This window comes from Pinus tabuliformis, chromosome 1_2, assembly GCF_031772625.1.
Source record: "Pinus tabuliformis cultivar Carrire ecotype Pingquan chromosome 1_2, CPIR1, whole genome shotgun sequence".
NCBI classification, from domain to species: Eukaryota; Viridiplantae; Streptophyta; class Pinopsida; order Pinales; family Pinaceae; genus Pinus; species Pinus tabuliformis.
The window spans coordinates 262,445,811-262,467,161 of NC_142298.1; the positions used below are offsets into that span (position 1 = coordinate 262,445,811).

Genomic DNA, 21,351 nt, shown 5'->3' on the forward strand with positions numbered 1-21,351 from the left:
ACAAGGCTTTGTCAATGTGGTAAACTTGGAAAAAGTGCCTGCTAGAGCACATGACTTACTCCTTTAATGTCAAAGGCAAGTTTAAGGCATTTCATGGTCAATGCCAATCATCTCCACAATTCCCAGTTGGTAGCCATGTTTGACTGTAGTTGGATAGATCAGAGGTTCAATAACCAGGTCTAGACTTAGGGTTCGTAAGCCTTAGAAGAATTGAAGGTTATGACTTGAATGTGAAAGTCCTAAGGGTTTGTGAAACCCTAGCATATGACCAAGAATGTTGAATGTCAACATGAAAATGTCATTAGCGTACAATTGAGCCTTTGGTGTGGCTAGATAACTCAAGGATGAATAACCTTAGATCATGCACTTCATGCAAGGAAGGAAAGGAAAGCTACTTGCATTAGTAAGCTGACGATGAGGTCAAGGATGGGCAATTTCTTGCTTGATGCATTAGTAAGTTGATGATGAGGTTGAGGATGAGCAATTTCTAGCTTGATGAGTTTGCAGATGGATTTAATTGGTTTCTGCAAGAAGGCAAGGATTAAGAGGGAGCTAACAATTCCCTACAATCCTCAGATCAAAAGATAAGTACTTCATATCTTTCTTCCTTGATTATTATTATTTTTTAGTCAGGCTCTTGCCTATGTATCTTTTGCTTGGTTATAATCGTTTCTTCCATGACCTCCTAATGAGGTTTGCAGGTACATTGCCAAGGCTTTCGCAACAAATGGAAGCATCAAGAAGAACAAAGCAAAGTTTGTGGCAAGAGGACTCTCCCAGGATCGAGCATAAACTCAACTACAGTGATTTGTGTTCAAAAGGGAGAAATTGTACTGACATCTAGAATCGTGCCAAGAGCACCTAGTTTAGAAGGAGCAGGTAGGCCATCAAGTTTGAAGGATGCCATGATGGAGGAAATTGTGTCGAGACCCGAAGGTAAGTCAGTGGTGAATTTCAAGTGGATTTGCAAGATCAAGCATGCAATAGATGGTAACATAGAGAAGTACAAAGAGAGATTCGTGAGGGTTCTCCCAGAAAGAGGGAGAGGACTATGAGGAGACGATTGCTCCAGTTGCAAGGTACACTTCTATTAGAATTATTATTTTTGTTGCTTCTATTATGGTTTGGAAATTGCATCAGATGGATGTGAAGACTGCTTTTCTCAATGGAGTAATTGAGAAGGACGAAGTGTACATAGAAAAATCTCAGGGCTTTGAGGTACATGAGAGGGATTCTCATGTTGGCAAACTGAAGAAAGCTTTGTACAAACCTCCGACATGGTATTCTCAGATTGACGAGTCTTGGTTGATCTCGTTATTATATGAATTGTTTATGATGATAACAGAGGGACTCATGTGACGGAGGGAGCAACAATGGCAGGAGGATTTGCTTTTGTGATAGAGGGAGTAGTCAAGCCCTGCTTCAGTGTCAGAGGGAGTTGACCTCTGAGTTCAAGATGAAGGATCTAGATTTGATGCATTACTTCCTTGGTCAAGGGAAGTATACTATTGAGATCCTTCAGATGATGGACTACAAGATTGTTAGACTAGATGCTCAAAGACGGGAGGTCTCTAAGAGCAATATGTCTTATTATGAGTAGACCATGCCAGGCGACAAATATGCTTCAGTGACTAGGAATTAGCAGTGGCAGAAGGAGCAGCTAGGATATCCTCAGCAGGATTTGTTTCAGTGTCAAAGGGAGCACCCAATCAAGGTGTTTGGAAAGCAACTATGGTGATTGATCCAGTGAAGGAAGCCAGTCAGTTTATGGTTGAGTCGAGGCATGTGGCAGAACATTTGCTGGTATCGACATGGTGCAGTTGGATATGAATTGAGATATGTCTCTAATGATGAAGTACAACTGTAGGATATAGAGATTAATATTGAGCAGAGAGTGCAATAGACAGGAAGAGCACAACATGATGTTGGTTCTGTTATGATATCCTGGATGAGCAGGAAGCAAATATTTGTCGCACTCAACACTGTAGAGGCTAAGTATATTGCAACTAGATTGGTGAGTTGTGAAGTAATGTGGCTTCAGAAGCTACTCGTAGTATAGTTTTAATCAGGTACTGGAGACAATCGTGATGATAGGTTGAAGCACATTGGGATCAAGTACCGAGACATGGTACATAAAGGAGCAGTGAGGCTCCAATACATTTCTACGGACGAGCAGGTTGTTGATATTTTCACAAAGTCTTTGTCCCAGGATGAAGTTTGTTTACTTCAGGGACAAGCTTGGAGTGGTTGATAATGCTTCTCTCAGTCAGCGGGAATTTTGATGTTGTAGCATCAAAGGGAAGATATTCTACCTAGGTCAAGGGTATTGACCAAGAGCCATGTAATGTGGCTAGGGAGATTGTGTTAGGGTCCCACCCTAACCCCCTTATGTATGTAATGGGATCGAGTCATAGTCAAGAGTCAATAAAGCCCATATTAATAATTGTAAGTGGTTAACCCGCAATTAATGACGGGACCACAGTTAGTTGCAAATGGGCCGTAGTATTAGATAGATGGTATTAATAAAACCATGGTATTGATCCTTGGTATTGCATGTATGAGTCATATATAAATGATAGAGACTCCCTGCGAGGAGCATTGTGTCTTATTTTTGTATCGAGCTCTGCTCTATTGGAGGTTGCCCCCTCGAAGAGGCCAGTGAACATTGCATTCTGAATAATAAAATATTTGCTGTTGTCTCTCACTATTCTATGTTTTGGATATCTTTCTTCGCATATTCTGTATTTGGGTATCTTTTTGTAGGTTAAGAGCATAACAAGTGGTATCAGAGCACTTTCCAGGGCCAGTGGGATCTCCATTTCTTAGCAATTTTTTTTTTTTTGGCTAGAGACGTGTTCCGGCGTCTTTAAACCACGGGATCTATCGTTGAGCGCATAAACCTGCGGATTTGGGGAGGCATGCACGTAGGAAATACAAGAGGTGGTCACGCTTGTTGGACTCCCTTGTAACCCCTGTGGGTACCCCTTCGAGTAGTAGCGCATTAGACAGAACCGCGTACGGACTGTCTTCCAAGTACCTTTTGGGTATATCGGAAGCCCCTTAGCTCCTCTGCAACCTCGCCATAGATAAACCGTCGGCCGTCTTGCTGCTACAATACACCGAGAACAGCACTTGGAGAGATTACTCGCCCGTACGATAAGGTAGTCGGGTTGTACGGCTAAGGGTACGGTTGATCCTCCTTAGTTAGAGCCCTGAAACATTGGGCTGAGTACTACTGTCAGACCCTTATGTATATTGCGATCTGTAGCACCTGACACTCCTCGAGACCATAGTTCCCTTCTCTATCTGGGGATCAAGCATCATATCTGCCAGATCAGCGCGCAAAGAGGTGCAACAGCCACAGACATCGGTCTCGCAGTTCCGAGTTAGCAGACCAGCCATTCCGATCTATTAGATCCATCAGATCCGCAACAACAGTCTGTTCCGCCGCCCAGAGCTATCCGATCCGCCATTCAGATCTCTCAGATCCACCAGATCTGAGTAGTTGTGTGGGGTTCCTATACCAGGGTATAATTTTCGCAGGACTTTTGGCCGCATTGACATTTTGAGGATTTGGTGACTGCAGTATTCATAAGGAAGGAGTAAAACTCTGTTAGGAGTTTTCAGAAAAAAAAAGAAGTCTGAGATCTCCCGGGGCGCTTATTGGTGATCTAGCCCATCAGAATCAGGACGACGAGCTGAGCACGGTGGTACCATTCAATTCTTAGTGAAATTTTTTTTAGGCGGTCCCAATTTTCAAAAACATCAGGTCGGTGCATGGTAGAAACTAGAGCTCAAGCTATGGCCAATGAAAGGATGGACAAACTTGAAGAATCCTTGCAATCCCTCCACATTCAGCTTGACCGACTAAATAGCCTGATCCCGAGCATAATCCCGATGGGCAAGGAGGAAGCCCATGAGGAGGCGTATATTGGCAATGGACACAGTGAGGGTGAGTCTAGCCACTCTCCTCACCTCGGGGGCCCCCACCAACAATCCCGTTCGCGACCTCCCAAGTTGGATATGCATAAATTTGATGGTTCTCACCCGGCAGCATGGATAGCACAAATGGAGCAGTATTTCAATTTGAATAACATCTTAGATAATGAGACTGAGCTTATGGTGGGGAGCATGTACTTGGACAATGAAAGGTGGCAATGGTGGGAATGGCATCAATGTTGCAATGGACCTTTTAGGACTTGGAACTCCTTCAAAAAAGCTCTTACAGAACGCTTTGACCAGGAATCTTCTTTTTTGGGTCGTCTTACTAAGCTCCGACAGACTGGCACAGTGGATGAATATATTATAGCCTTTGAAGCCTTAGCCTTCCGCACTAGGGGTCTCACAGATGTGTTCTACACGGAATGTTTTATCAACGGTCTTAAAGAAGCCATAAAAGCCCACGTCTTACTGCACCACCCTCCCACATGGACGGAGGCTTGTAAGGTAGCTTGTAACGTGGAACGTGCGTTAGCAACCCAGTACAATCGCCCAAATTTCACCGCGAAGGGTCGCCCCCCACAGGCTCACAGCACGACTCAAACACTTAAGGTTCAAAAGGTGTCACCTGCAGAAATGGCCAAAAGAAGAAAGCACGGCTTATGTTACTACTGTGATGAAAAATACTCCCCAGGTCATAAATGCAAGGAGCCCAAATTTTTTCAAATTGATGCCACTGATTACAGCTCATCGGAGGAAGATCCACCACTGGAGGAACATGAGGTGGTGGAAGAGGACAACCAGAAGGACAATGTCCCTGACGAACCAGTTATTTCGCTGCATGCTTTGGCAGGGATTTCTTCACCTCAAACTCTCAAAATCAAAGGTTTTATTAAACATCGCCCAGTAGTAGTCTTGATTGATAGTGGAAGTACACATAATTTCATCCATCAAAAAGTCGCAGAAGCAGTGCATTGTTTTGTACGAGCAGTTTCTAACTTCCAAGTCCAAATTGTGGATGGGGGCACAATGAAATGTGAAGGCCGCTGTGAAAATGTCAAACTTCAAATGGGGGATTATCAGTTGAAGACCCACATGTTTGCCATACACATGGGAGGGTGCGACATTGTCCTTGGTGCTGAATGGCTTCGCACTCTTGGGCCAATCACAATGGATTTCCAGGAGTTATATATGAGTTTTAAGCAGAACAACTCCACACATACCCTCCGTGGACTCCAGGCGGGAGCTCCCTCTATCATCAGCTCGCATAGGATGGAAAAATTGCTAAAAAAGGGCCATCATGGAGTTATAGCTCAATTTAATGCCATCCAGGCAGTTGAAACCAAGTCTCTGCTGATTCATCCTGAGATGCAACAGATTTTAAATAACCATCTGCCGGTCTTTGACAAGCCTCATGAGCTTCCACCCTCGAGAGGGGAACATGATCATAGCATCACCTTGGTTCCAGGGGCCCAACCCCCAAATGTGCGCCCATACAGATATCCGTTCACCCAAAAGAATGAAATAGAAAAAATAATCAAGGAACTTTTGGAAGCAGGTGTCATTCGTCCCAGCATTAGTCCTTATTCATCACCGGTGGTCATGGTGCTCAAGAAATATGGGGAGTGGCGGATGTGTCCAGACTTCAGGGCCCTCAATAAGTTGACAGTCAAAGATAAATTTCCCATCCCGGTGGTTGACGATTTGCTGGATGAACTCAATGGGGCTCAATTCTTCACTAAGCTAGATCTTCGCTCGGGCTACCACCAAATTTGCATGAAGGAAGTCGACATTCCAAACACTGCTTTCAGAACTCATGAAGGCCATTATGAGTTCTTGGTCATGCCATTTGGTCTTTGTAATGCCCCCTCTACTTTTCAGAGCCTTATGAACCACATTCTCAAACCATATCTCAGGAAATTTGTCCTTGTCTTCTTCGATGACATCCTCATCTATAGTTGCACTTGGGCTGCACATCTTCAGCATGTAGATCTACTCTTGCAACTGCTCCGCAAGCATAAATTATTTGTCAAGATGTCCAAGTGTTCGTTTGGCATGGAAGAAGTTGAGTATTTGGGCCACATTGTGGGGCGTGAAGGTGTCAAGGTGGACCCCAAAAAGATCTAGGCAATGCAGGATTGGCCTCAACCTAAGACCTTGAAGAGCTTGAGAGGATTTTTGGGTCTCACAGGCTATTATCGTAAATTTGTCCGCAACTATGGTCGCATAGCGAAGCCCCTCACTCAACTCCTGAAGAAAAATTCATTCTTCTGGAATGAGGACGCACAACAGGAATTTACAACTCTCAAAAATGCCATGTGTTCCACTCTAGTCTTAACACTACCTGACTTCACCAAATCTTTTGTCATTGAATGTGATGCTTCGGGTACAGGTATTGGGGCGGTCTTAATGCAGGAAGGGCGACCTTTGGCCTTCACAAGCCAACAACTAAGTGGGAAGAATCTGGGCCAATCTACCTACGAGAAGGAAATGATGGCCATCTTACATGCAGTAGAGACCTGGCGACCTTACTTATTGGGGCGACGTTTTCAAATCCGCACAAACCATCACAGTCTTAAATATTTTTTGGAGCAATGCCTATCCTCCCCACAACAAAATAAATGGCTCGCCAAAATGCTGGGATATGATTATGAGATCATTTACAAGCAAGGGCAAGACAATAGTGTAGCAGATGCATTATCTCGCCAATTTGAGGAGGAAAGTACTCTGCTAGCAATTTCCCTCCCCGTTCCAGAATGGATTGAAGAGGCTCGCAGGGAATGGTTTTCACATCCCGGGCTCTCCCAACTCATTTCTCAATTGCAGGTAGATCCAGATTCCACCAAGGCCTACTCGTGGCAGGATGAGATTCTTCGCTACAGGGACAGAGTCGTAATATCACCAACATCCACCCTCAAAAGTCGCATTTTGGCAGAATTGCACTCATCCCCCATTGCAGGACATTCAGGCTTTCAGAAGACGTATGCTCGCACCAGAAGATCATTTTTTTGGATAGGCATGAAAAAGGACATCCTTACTTTCGTAGCAGAATGCGATGTCTGTCAACGCCACAAAGGTGAGACTGTCAACACACCAGGCACATTACAACCGTTGCCCATCCCAGCATCAATTTGGATGGAGGTTTCTATGGATTTCATTACAGGTCTTCCAAAGTCAGGAAACAAGTCAGTCATCATGGTGGTTGTGGACAGACTTTCGAAGTATGCTCATTTCTGCGCCCTACCCCACCCGTTTACACCGACTTTGGTCGCTCAATCTTTCATGGATCAGATCTTCAAATTGCATGGCATGCCCACTTCTATTGTGTCCGATCGCGACCCGATCTTCACCAGTAATTTTTGGCAGGAACTCTTCAGGCTACAAGGCACTCAACTAAAACTCAGTACTTCCTATCATCCGCAAACAGATGGTCAAACTGAAGCCGTCAACAAATGTCTGGAAACCTACCTTAGGTGTTTCACTTCAGAAAAGCAACATCTTTGGGTACAGTGGTTACCTCTGGCTGAATGGTGGTATAACACCAACTATCATGCCACCACCAAAATGACTCCCTATGAAGCAGTATATGGTCAACTCCCTCCTTCCCCTACTTCTTATATCAAGGGGTGCTCAAAGGTACAAGCAGTGGATCAACTCCTACAACACCGCGCAACCATGCTCGCCCATCTTAGAGAGAATCTTCATCAAGCTCAAAACCGCATGAAGCAACAGGTAGACCAGCATCGCTCAGAGCGCCAATTTCAAGAAGGGGATCAGGTCTTTTTGAGGCTGCAACCATATAAGCAAACATCACTCAAAGACAAGGGTTGTCAGAAACTATCTCCAAAATTCTACGAACCATATCAAGTACTTCAGCGCATTGGAGAAGTGGCTTACAAGTTGGCTTTGCCACCTACTGCAAAAATCCATCCAGTTTTCCATGTCTCATGCCTCAAGAAAGTGATTGGGAACAATTGCAGAATTCAAACCAGTCTACCTGAATTGGACGAAGAAGGGTCAATCTGGCTCCAACCTGAACAGGTCCTAGACACACGAGACAGGCACCTGTAGGGCCGCATGATTAGGGAAGTCATTGTCAAGTGGAAAGACACCTCTCGGGAAGATGCAACTTGGGAACCAACCACTATTCTTCAACAGTTTCCACAGCTTCAGCCTTGAGGACAAGGCTAGTCTTAAGGGGGAGGGCATGTTAGGGTCCCACCCTAACCCCCTTATTTATGTAATGGGATCGAGTCATAGTCAAGAGTCAATAAAGCCCATATTAATAATTGTAAGTGGTTAACCCGCAATTAATGACGGGACCACAGTTAGTTGCAAATGGGCCGTAGTATTAGATAGATGGTATTAATAAAACCATGGTATTGATCCTTGGTATTGCATGTATGAGTCATATATAAAGGATAGAGACTCCCTGCGAGGAGCATTGTGTCTTATTTTTGTATCGAGCTCTGCTCTATTGGAGGTTGCCCCCTCGAAGAGGCCAGTGAACATTGCTTTCTAAATAATAAAATATTTGCTGTTGTCTCTCACTATTCTATGTTCTGGGTATCTTTCTTCGCATATTCTGTATTTGGGTATCTTTTTGCAGGTTAAGAGCATAATAGATTGGCTAGAGAGCATCAAGGCTCATAGTGCTCCCCCGGTCAGAAGGTTTTGACCATGTTTCCAAGAGGTACTTGGCTAGTGGGTAGAGTGAGTGCTTTTAGCATCGAGCTGTTGGCATTATGATACAAGTGTTTTCCTTGATGGCAACTCACTCACAGGTCAATTCAGTTTTGATTAAAGGCAACTCACAGTACAACATGAATATTCAGAGGTAACAGGGTAGTGGTACAAAAGAACAGGAAGATGGAACTAAGGTCTACTGATTAGAATAAAGAAGGTGAAGGAAAAGGTTGATGTAAAGCAGTTTAAGAAGTATACGTAGGTCCACTTAGTCGAAAGGGCGTATACGTATACACACACTCTCATAAGTGGAAAAGCGCGTACAGGTTGGAAAATCAAGGTTTTGGTCCAAGCTATTTGGTCCGAGGTATTGGTCCTAGGTATTTGGTCCAAGGTATTGGTCCTAAGTGGTTTTGGTCCAAGGTATTGAGAAAGGCCTAAAACTATATAAGGAGGAGAAGATCATTAGGCTAGAGTGTGCAAGTGAAAAGGGTTTCTAAGGAATACTTCTATCTGTAGTATATTTTATGTTGTAGGGGCTATGTTGGTGATTTGATCTGAAATATTTTGTGCACCTTGACTTCAATGTTGGATCTTGATCATGAGACCTGAAATGACTTATCATTGAATGATCTGATATTGGTTGGGCTAGATCTAATCGTATACACCTATTTTATTATTTGAATGTCATGATTTGGGTTTGTCTGAAGTCCGGAATAGCAGCGAAGTTATGAGTTAATATTTGCAGATTTGTATGCTGGTTCGCTTTGGTGAAGTTGCGTATACACGCAGGTTCGTCTCTTCCAAGTAGCGTATGCAAATGAAAAGTATGTTGTTTAGAGATGACTGATCTATTTGATCAGCACTGTTGTTCTACTGCTGTTTATCAATGGAGTCTTCTTAGATCTAAATGTAAAACTAAATGCATAAGGAATTTGATATCTAATTAATTGATTGTATAAGTGAGAAGGGTGATCTCTGCTACTGCTTGTGTAAGGCTTTGTAAATTGACAGTAGATGTTCAATATATTGCTGATTGGTACAGACTTGATTCAGACGTTTTATGTTTCAGTAGTTTTGAAGGTATACGCAAGTTTGATTAAAGGAAGTAGCGTATACATTCTGATGCATGATTTTTGAGGTTGCAGTTGGTTCTGAATGATGATGCATGTTTCTGGGTTCAGCACGATGTTCTGGTGACAGTGATCTGATTGTTCAGATTAAATGATTGTTGGTTGATGCAGTTTGAGTTTCAAAGTTTCTGACGGGTCTAGTATGAAAATTTGATGACACGAGGCCTTCATGTGTATTGTTGTGTACCAGGAGCATCCAGTCTGAAAATTTATGAAACGTGGTCCTTGGAGGAAGAGAGAAGGTCGTAGCCTTCTTTATGCTGGCGCCTACGTACTAGTAAACACATTGGCTAGTACAAGAGCTAGGGTGTTGTAGCTCCCTTCCAGTAGAAGCTGGAAAACGAGAGAAGGTTGTAGCCTTCTGCAGGTGGGTGCCTGCGTACTGTTATGAGTCTGCACCAGTACAAGATTGTAAACAGATTTTCTTATTATTAAAAGAAGACAGAGACGACAATAGCATGTGGTTTTCACCCACATTGGGTTTCCACCTTAAATCTTGGTGTTCATGTGTGTTTCTTATGTGTGATGGTTTATTATGTTTTTACTGCACTATTTAATAAGTTACTGATGCACTGGTTATAGATCAACACATGATAAATTAACTAAATCACAAGTTCTCTGGGTATATGTTGGTTTCTCTAATCATAGTAGCATGTACACGCTAGTTCACTTCACAGAAATAGCGTATATAAATCTGTTTGGGAAATGAAAAAAATATTGATTTGATAATACTGATTCACCCCCCCTCTCAGTATTATTTTAGCATCGAGCAAGTGTATTACTGTTCAATTGGCATGCAAGAATGGTAATTGGCTCAGTGTTTCACATTCTTTTTTGGTCAAAGGTATTGACTTTTCTCCAATGACGACCTGTTGAACTGGTGAGCCAGGACTAGTCTTGTTGACCCCATTCAAAAGGTTTTGACCATATCACCAAAGGGTTTTGGCTAGTGGGTGACTAGATCCATTTGCAAAGGGGATTTTACTAGTAGATGACTAGATCCTTCGCATGATGCTGATGTAGTATGCTTTCCACATGGTTCTAGGATAGAACATGAAGTGGATGGATACATTAACATAGCAAGCTCATTCAATTTTTTTTTGGATGGAGAAATTGTTTGGAAAAGAAGACATCTGAGAGTCAAATTTGAATACCTCACTAGCTAAGGAGTGTTGATTTTTGGTAGTTATGGTCGGCATTCAAATCAACCTTTTAAAAGAAATTTAAAATATTAATTTTGAGCTTATGTAGGCTTCAAAGAGATAGGTCAGCCCCACTGGTTGAATGGGTGTGACTCTTGGTCAAAACCCACTTGATTTGACCACTATATATACACATTCGACCTCTTCCATTTGGCAATCAAATCGGATCATCACTTCTACTAGTCTTTTGTTCACACGTGCGAAGGAGAGTGGAGATCTGAATTTTAACCAGCGTTGACTGAGTCTCTTTCAGAGCTGTTTGACTGAATCTGTGACAATGTTGACCGTGGAAGGAAGTCTGTTTCACTGAGATATTCTGGACAGTTTGACCACAGCTTTGACTGGACTATTTGACTTTCTCTAGGCAGTTGATCGAGCTCTGTTCCCGACAGAGTTGACTGAATCTGGGCATATTTGACTCAAATTCTTTTGGGCAAGGTTGACCAAATTCTGGGCAGAATTCAGACCTGTTTCTGGGCTGTTTGACTAGGTTTGACCTGTGTGAATTCTGTGGTCAGTTTGAATTGGAAAAATCAGATTGTACTTTTGCTGAAGTATTTCTCCTAGAAAGAATTGAGGGGTTTTCTCTCGAGTTTGGGTTTCCCAGGTGAAATTTTGTGTCTCTTTGTGTGCTTGGCTGTCTCTTTATGATCCTACTGTCATTATTGCATTACTGTTGAGATTTTCTATGTATAATTGCTTAATGATGGATGTGACATAAGTGAACTTGGTTAAAGAAATCATTGGAAAGTATTATCAGTTTAGAAGATCAGATTTCTCCTAGAAAATCAACATCTTAAGGGGAGGCACATGCCTTGCTTAGTGGTATTAGTGGCCATAGGATAGTTGTATTAGTGGCCAGAAACCAACAATTTAGTGTAGCTGGCCCCTAAATAGTTCCAATCTCTGAAGAGATGCTTGATATGTAGGAATTTACAGGGTAAGTTCCTCAGAAAGAACACCAAAAGGACACTGCTCACAACCAGATCTCAAATCAATACACCAGTATTTTTGACGTGGTTAAAACCCTCAAAGTGCAAGGAGGGAAACAGTCCACGGCCTGTCCCAACGTGGGTACTACAGGCAATTTATTAATCAAATAATGAAAATTTACATAAGCTTCTCTCATGCACGGATTACCCGAACAATGACCCTCCATGCGCTTTAAATAGAACTCATGGACCAATCGGGTGTCAAGCCACGGATCAAGTGTCGGTAATACCGAGGTGAGAGTGAACCGTCGGATCACTACATATCATGACCGTCGGATTGTAAGTTACAAAATGTACAACGGTAAAGAAACACACTTTACCTAACTCTAACCTAACTCTATACTAGACCAAGTTGAACTTAACTATATCCTATGTGTCGGAATATCCTAACATCCCCCCTTAAGAACAACTTGGGATAGGATTGAAGGATTTACAAATATGACACAATAGGAGAAGGAAGGAGGCACTAGAGCCTATCCCCCCTTAGTGACAACTTCCTGAACTCCAAGCATATATCGAAGTTTAGTGAACTTCGCCTCTGTGAGAGCCTTTGTGAAGATGTCTGCAACCTGATCATCTGTTGGACAATATTGCACTTCAAGAACATGGTCATGAATGAGCTTTCTGATGAAGTGCATGTGTAGTTCAATGTGTTTGCTGCGCTGATGCTGGACTGGATCTTTGCATAGCTGAATGGCACTTTGATTATCACACCAAAGTGTGGTTGGATGCTGCTGCTCAAAGCCAAACTCTGATAGGATCTGACGAAGCCACAAGGCTTCCTTACTAGCTTCCACGGCACCACGATACTCTGCTTCTGCTGACGAAAGAGAAATGGCAGCCTGTTTCTTACAAGCCCATGTAATAGGTCCTGAACCAAGAGTGAAGACATAACCGGCAGTAGACTTCCGATCATCAGGGTCACCAGCCCAATCAGAATCAGTGAAACCAACTAACAGAGGAGCTGCTTTGGCACTGTAATGAATCCCAAACTGTACTGTACCTCGAACATAACGAAGTATTCTTTTAGCTGCTTTCCAATGACTTTCACGGGGGTTTTGCATAAAACGAGCAACAAGGCCAACAGCAAAGGAAAGATCAGGACGAGTATGGGTTAAATACAAGAGTTTTCCGACAAGTTGACGGTATAAGGTAGCATCAACTTCAGGAGAAGTACAAGAGACTGAAAGTTTGACTCCAGACTGAAAGGGAGAAGGGGCTGGCTTACAGTCTTCCATGTGAAAATGACGAAGAATATCACAAGCATACTTGGACTGGGAAAGGAAAATACTCTCCTGGGATTGCAAGACTTGAAGGCCGAGAAAATAGTGTAAGTGTCCTAAGTCTGTCATTTCAAATTTCTTTTTAAGGCTGGACTTCACATGGTTTATAAGGTTGGGATCACTACCAGTAAGAATAAGATCATCGACATAAAGAACAAGGATGATAAGAGAGTTGCCCACTTTCTTGGTGTAGACAGTATTGTCAGAATGACACCTAGAAAAGCCAGATTCTAAAAGAAAGCTATCCATTTTGGCATACCAAGCCCGAGGAGCTTGCTTGAGGCCATAAAGGGATTTCTTCAGTCGACAAACAAGGCTGGAGTCTGTTTGTATGAAGCCAATGGGTTGTTCCATATAGATTTCTTCCTGCAAGTCCCCATGCAAGAAGGCAGATTTAACATCCATCTGATGGACTTCCCATTTTAAAGAGGCAGCAAGGGAAAGAACAAGGCGGATAGAGTTCATTTTGGCAACAGGGGAGAAGGTTTCAGTGTAGTCAATGCCTTCAACCTGTGAAAATCCCTTAGCAACGAGACGAGCTTTATGTTTATCAACTTTCCCATCTGGTCCATACTTGGTTCTGTAAACCCATTTACATCTAACAAGTTTGCGTCCCTTTGGTAGAGGAACAAGATCCCATGTATCATTTGTCATCAATGAATGATATTCTTCATTCATAGCTGCTTCCCAATGTGGATGGCCTGAAGCTTCTGCAAAAGTGTCAGGATCATGATTTACTGGAGCTTGAGCCAGTAAAGAAGAGGCTCTTTCAAACTGAGAACGTGTACGTCGCTGATCTGTAGGATCACCGGCAAGATCACCTGCTGCATCCCGAGTAGCACGGACCCATCGTGGAAGTTGAGGATCCTGAGAAGGTGGGGGAGGATTATCATCCTCGCTTTCATCATCTGAAGAAGAAATGTTTTCAAAAATAGAAGAGATAGGAAGAGGTGGCACATCCGCCGGACTAGGCTCGCAGGCCGATTTATTTTCATCAAACTTTACATCTCTTCTAATGATAACATTTTTGGACTTAAATGGAATAAGTCTATAACCTTTTACATCTTCAGAATATCCAACAAAAGTACATTTCTCACTCTTAGGTTCTAAAGCTTTATGCTTTTCATCTGGAATATGGGCCCATGCTTCACTTCCAAACACACGAAAGTGACTTACATCTGGTTTAATGGAACTCCAAGCTTCTTCTGGAGTGATATTCTCTAGAACCTTAGTAGGAGTGCGATTGATTATATAATTTGCACAATTAATTGCTTCGGCCCAAAAACTAAGACTGAGTCCTTTAGATTGCAGCATACAATTAGCCATTTCCTTTAAGGTGCGATTTTTCCTTTCAGCTACACCATTTTGTTGTGGAGTGTATGGAACAGTATGTTGCATTTGAATTCCATTTTCGGTGCAAAAGTTGATGAATGTGTTTTTAACATATTCTCCACCATTATCAGTTCTTAGCTTAAGAATTTGATGTCCAGATTGTTTTTCAACAAAGGCTTTGAAGGCCAAAAAGGTGTTAAATACTTCGCTCTTGAGTTTTAAGAAGTATACCCAAGTGCGTCTGGAGAAATCATCAATGAAAGTTAAGAAGTACTTGCAGCCAGAGAATGAAGCAACAGGAAGAGGACCACATAAATCACTGTGCACAAGCTGTAAAGGGGCTGAGGCGTGCCAAGAGGCACGTTTGTTAAAACTGTCCCGATGATGTTTTCCGAGTACACATCCGGAACAAACACCATCTCTGCAAGATACCATAGGAAGACCTGTCACCATATTTTCTTTACATAGATGCTGAAGGGAGCGATAGTTTAAGTGACCAAATCGCTCATGCCAAAGTTTGCTCACTTCATCATTATGAGCAATAAATACTGAGGGAAGATTTGATGACCCAAAGTTGTGAAACTTATACAACCTTTTGGAATCATCAGCAAGACCAGTAGCTAGAATCTGTTTAGGATCTTTTAGATCCTTGATTACAACATCATGAGGTGAAAATTAAGTTCCTCAGAAAGAACACCAAAAGGACACCGCTCACAACCAGATCTCAAATCAATACACCAGTATTTTTGACGTGGTTAAAACCCTCAAAGTGCAAGGAGGGAAACAGTCCACGGCCTGTCCCAACGTGGGTACTACAGGCAATTTATTAATCAAAGAATGAAAATTTACATAAGCTTCTCTCATGCACGGATTAGCCGAACAATGAACCTCCATGCGCTTTAAATAGAACTCATGGACCAATCGGGTGTCAAGCCACGGATCAAGTGTCGGTAATACCGAGGTGAGAGTGAACCGTCGGATCACTACATATCGTGACCGTCGGATTGTAAGTTACAAAATGTACAACGGTAAAGAAACACACTTTACCTAACTCTAACCTAACTCTATACTAGACCAAGTTGAACTTAACTATATCCTATGTGTCGGAATATCCTAACATGATAACCAGTTGAAATATCCTCAACTTTCAAAATCTTAAAAATGTTGCATGACATGATTTCACACTTCTAAGGCTGACACAAGCTGTTGTTTTGAGGATACTTGACAAGCATGAAGCTTCAGTTTGTTCTTTCGTTCTTTGCAAATATTGATTTTCTTCGTTTTCATGTATTTTGGAGTTAATCTTTATGAGAGGTCCATCAAACATGATGATGAAAACTGTAAAAAGTTTTGCTTTTCTGCTGACTTGTCTATCCCACATTCATAAAGTGGATTGTCTTGACTGGCTTGTAACTCTTTGTGAGAAAGCTTTTGCTTTCTCGTTATGTATGTAATCTTGGTTGTTTTGTGTGTTTGTGTTATCACTATATCTCCTACCATAATACATGCTGCAGGTAGATGGGATTTTACACCAATAATTTCTGCTGGTAGATGGGATTTTACACCAGTAATTTCATAAGATACTTTCAATTGATTTGCTTGCTTCTGTGAATACAAGTATAATTTCTTTCTTTCTAAACTAAGAATTGTGGCATGATATGCTTAAGAAAGTTATCAAGAGTAGCACTTTCTGTCTCCTAAGATGTGCTTCCTGTTAAAACATTACGATGATGTATTTGAAACTTAAATCAAAAGTTTATCATAATTTTATCTTCTATTGAATCATTGTAATGTTCCCAAGCTAAGATTCAAACAATGCTGTAATATTCCAAACAACTTCAAGCAAATGTTTCTAAAGATATTTTAAAATTTCTTTGACACCTTTCTACAATAAGTTAGCGTGCATATTCTGGAAAATACTTTCAATATACAACACAAACTTTTGTTAAACAATTTGATAGCAAACTTTGAAGGACGACTGCAGTCAATAACTGAGGCAAAATCTGATTTTCAATTGAGAGCAAAATTCATTGTTTACAATGCCATTGAAGGATAACACCTGGAACGAGCTCCATGCTCAGGATCAATTCGACCTCCAGGAGAGTAATTTTAATCCTCCCAAAATATGCTGCTACAGGACTTCTTTTCCAAAGATAATTCAGCCTTATCTGAATGTGAAAGGAGCACGACCTCAAGATAATTATAATTCCACTGGAGTTACAAACTTCTGATCTCATCCTGGGCTGTAAATGCGTGACAGTCAGGCCCGTCGCCTTGGTAAAACAAGGTCTGTTCAGGTGAATGATGCTTCAGACTTTAGTACGGGGAACATGGTCACAAATATTAAAGAACTTGGCCCTTCCTCTGACAAAACAACCTCTGAAATATGCTCAGATAATTTCTCCACGAACTCTGGTGCAAATGGATCTACTCAGCCTCTGGAAAAATTATGGTGCTGGTGGCTTATGAATTCGGCCTCCTCTCACAAATGATTCGGCCTTCTTCTTGACAGATCCTTGGTCACAAGATAAATGAAACCGTCCTCCTTGGCACTTCAATTCTGAAAGTGATTTCCAACAATCTAAATGTTGTGATGCAAAGGAGAAATTCAATTCGGCCCTAGGGACTTTGTTAAGCTGGGTACCAGAACAAAATACAATTCGGCCTTCCTTGTGATCAACAATTTGGCCCTTGGAGGAATTGCTTAATAGTCTGATCTCTGGAAATGGGAACTTGGCACCAGAACAAATAATAATTCGACCCTCTGTGATGACAGGAACTAGAATTTGGCCTCCTCTATAATAATCAATGTAGGTGCTTTCTCAACTTCGTCCTCCAATTTTGAATGCAAACAACCAACTCAGCCACTTATTTATGGACTGGGATCTGAAGGGAGAATGCTTGTATTGAGAACCTTGGATTGAGAACTGAAGCTCGGCCTTCTTCACAAATGAACTTCGAACTCCCTTGAGACAAGAAAATCCATGTTGCCCTGCAAACTCAAAGAGTTGAAGAATCCCTGCAACAATTTGATTAAATCTTCAGAAACAAGCACTAGGAAAAGATCCAACTAGGGTGGCAGTATGGTCCACCGAAGAAGGAAAAATGCTAGCTAGGGTGGCAAGAGATCCACCGAAACTAGGGTGAGGATTTCACTTGAAACCCTCAATACTGGAACTCGCTTGAGTTTCTCTTCAATAACAATGAGAAATGATCAGATAGATTCCTTAGCAAATGAGTCCATCCTCCTTTTATAACTTTTCATCGAGCCTTCTTCCAAGCTTCTAGATTCCCCTTTTTAATATTATTTTATTGGTGGGGGCCACTTTCTACTAAGTGGCTTTTGCCGTTTTTTTTCTAATAAAATAGAATTTTCTGCCATTTCCTAATAAAATAATATTTGCTGCCAAAATAATATTTCCCTCTCTTTTTCTAATAAAAAAATATTTGCTACCAATATAATATTTGCCTCCTTTTTTCTAATAAAATGATATTTGCCCCCTTTTTATTAATATTAACAGAATTGGACAAAATCCTTAGTACCTCTGTACTCAAGAAATCAGGGATATTACAATCATTTTCTGAACCAAATTTTGGTAGAATCCAAATTTTGTTGCTTTAACTGTTTCAATAGAAATAAACTTCCAGTAAAGCCAGCTAACGTGTTTTTTCTTCAAAGTACACAGCCTTAAATCCTTTACAAGATGTAGGTTGATGAAGACGTGGGTTTCAGGATAATATCATAGATGAAGATATTTGTAAACAGATTTCAAGGACAAACTGAAAATGATTGTGTAAACTAATTGATGTGACATTTTATAGTTTTGCCCATTATTACAAAAGAGTATTATCTTGTCTGTCTTTAGACAGATTGGCTGCCTTTCTTTGGAGTTGATATTGTTTTCCAGCCTTGGTTATAGTTTTGTGAATTCATTTTTATGATAAGGTGCCTTTGCTATGATTGATATTCTTGTATTCCGCTATTATATAAAGTTCTATATGAAGCATTAGCAATTTATTGCACTGGTTCAATGTTTTGACATTAATTCTTATGTAACAAGTTTGTCTTCTGTTTGTTTAGTACCTTACGTATTTTCTTGTTTTTATTGGACCATGCCACTGATGTTTCTTCTTTCACTTTATACATTGCTTCAGCATATTGATCCGATCAATTGGTGCCCTTATCAAGGTTCATATCCACAGTTTTCAGTTTCTTTAGAGTAAGTTTTATCATTGCCATATTCTGCTGTTGAGAAATTATTTTTGAGAATAATTTCTAAGCCATGCAGATAAGGATTTATAATATATTGGGAAACATTAAAATACAATATGTCGTACTTTATTATATATTGATTCCATCTTAATTGCTTGATTCATTTGTTTTGATAGAGAAGTGGAATCTTCGGCAAGTGGTTGTAAGTATTCCATCCCAGGCAATGCATTTCTTATTTTCCTATGCATAGTTTGTATATGATGCCTCTAAAATTGTAGAGGCTGCAAAGGTTTAGTTTATTTTACTACTAGTTGAGTTTGTCCTGCCATTATGTTTTTGGCTATGTTGAATGGGTTTTGGGGATGCTGGAGTGGGAACAGGTGTCCAGAATGGCTCCCCCCCAAATTTTTGGGAATGGCAAACATATACTAAAAATATAGAAAATATAAAGGAGTGGATGACACTCTCTGTTCAAACTTCAAGGTTTGTCTTATGATAGCACATCTTTGATTATTTATGGTTATAATGCAATGCATTTTAATACACACAATTGAACAATTAGAATGTATGGTGCATTCCATATATTATGACTTAATCGTTATAATTCTAATATGGTATAACATGTATTGTTTTTTTCTTTTACCCCAATAACTTATGTTACACCTCATGGCCATTCTTCTAAATTGCTAATATATTGTATCTTAATATTTGAAGACATATTAAGAATGCTCTTCCCATGAGATATGGTATCATAATATTTAAAGAATATTTATCGTTTTTATATAGTATACAAAGTATAAAGTTTATAATATTCCAATATATATTTTAAATTTGATCTTTCTAAAGTGAGAATGAGTGAATAACCTTAAAAAATAGAAATGATGATAACTATAAGATGTGTGGATTGGAACACTGAAAGAGGTGTAGTGTCGACTAGCATAGTGAATGAGAGATTAAAGGGGCATGCAACAAAATGATACTCGAGTTTCGATAGCACACTGACAGAAATTCATAATCTCTCATGAAGCTTGCAATCAACCCCACCCCTCTTGGCTTCTTGTATGCAAGTGACTATGAAAGAAAATATGATGCAAGTAAGTATCAAAGCTAGTGACAACCATAACAAGGTAACAAGAACAATGTTCAAGGCAAAGGGCTGTCTTTTTATGCCTCAATGATGGACATTAAGGTGGCTGCAAGGGGGAAAAACTCACTAGTGGGTGCTGATGTCATTGGAGGAATAAACAACAATGAGCAGCTTCAAGAGGCAACAAAATGTCAAATGCAACAACCATGTGCCCTTATTTTCGGAGCTACCAGGGAAAGAAACTCAACAATGGGTATGGATGTCATGTTAGTATGAAACAGTTATAGGCGGTTTGAGGAGGCAAGAAAATGTGCAGTGTAACAACCATGTGCTTTTAGGTCAGGAGATTTCAACAACTCTTATTTGTTGGGAACTCCTTGGGAACGGTTCTTAGAATGGCATGGGTTGGTGGGAGTGCTTGGAATGTTCCTAATGTTCTAGATGATGTTCTTGACCATTTGAGAATGTTTCACATGTATTCCTTCTCTTCTAGAAACAAGGGAATCTCAAGAATTGGTTCCCTGACCATTGAGAGCAATTCTTGTGCATCATGGGTTTTGGATAATCTAGTGGTAGTAGGGTATAGGTTGTTGCTTTCTTATTTTTTGCCAATTGTGCTTTCTAGCAAGGGACTAAAAACAAAATAATATAGCCTTTAGGTTCGTTCAATTGGTCTTTAGAACAATGGTGTAGGGTGTTGCATTGATATTTTATGTCAATCATACTTCCTAAGAGTGGAATAAATAAGGAATGATATATAGTCATTTGGTTCACACATCTAGTCTTTATGAAAATAATGAACTACAAAAAACAAGAAAAAAATTGATCCAATGGATCCAATAAAGAATAAAATGGCTAAGTACTTGGCACTATGTGTTTCTCTAAGAGGGCATATTTTACGCTTGGGCTATTTTACGCTTGGGCTTGTATTAAAATTTTAGCTTTTAAGCCTTTTTTTTCAAGTTTATTTCCAACTGTGCTTGAGATCCTTGTTATTGCAAAATCTATTACTTTAGTGCAAAGCCTCACTAAGAAATCTAGATTAGGAGTAACAAACATCATCAAAAAAACCAACATCATCAATCCAGGCTACATAAAAAAGGGGCATCATGGAGCTAGGGCATGGGATCATCTTCTAGAGCAGTGTGCCATTTCCTCGAGACGGGGGGAGGGAGAGGGGGGGGGGGGGGTTGTTCTCAGATTATCATAATTAAATCATCTCAGGAACATGATAATATCCATCAAGAAGGTGCAATGCCAAGTTGGGGGCATCTTGTTATCTCTAGGGTACATCAACTTTCTAAGTAGGTGAGAGTGTCATCAATAATGCTAAATGCATCTTGAGGTCTATGCTCCTTAAAAGGTGGTCAACGTCCTGGCTTTGGTGCCTAGTGGAGTCATCAAGTGGGGTTGGACATTGTTTCTAAAGTGTTGGAGAAGCATCATACAATCCCTCAGGGGATGATAGTAGTACTTGGGAGCAA

At 40.8% G+C, this 21,351-nt stretch overlaps 1 protein-coding gene across 1 annotated transcript in view; it reads left to right on the plus strand.

Annotated features, from left to right (window-relative positions):
* LOC149205357 (uncharacterized) overlaps window positions 1–21,351 on the plus strand; it is a 138,659-nt gene that overhangs the window by 25,656 nt on the left and 91,652 nt on the right. The window contains exons 3-4 of the mRNA XM_089395020.1: window positions 18,723–18,787; window positions 18,957–18,982. Coding sequence (XP_089251146.1) covers window positions 18,723–18,787; window positions 18,957–18,982 — 91 coding nt within the window. The remainder of the gene's footprint in view (window positions 1–18,722; window positions 18,788–18,956; window positions 18,983–21,351) is intronic.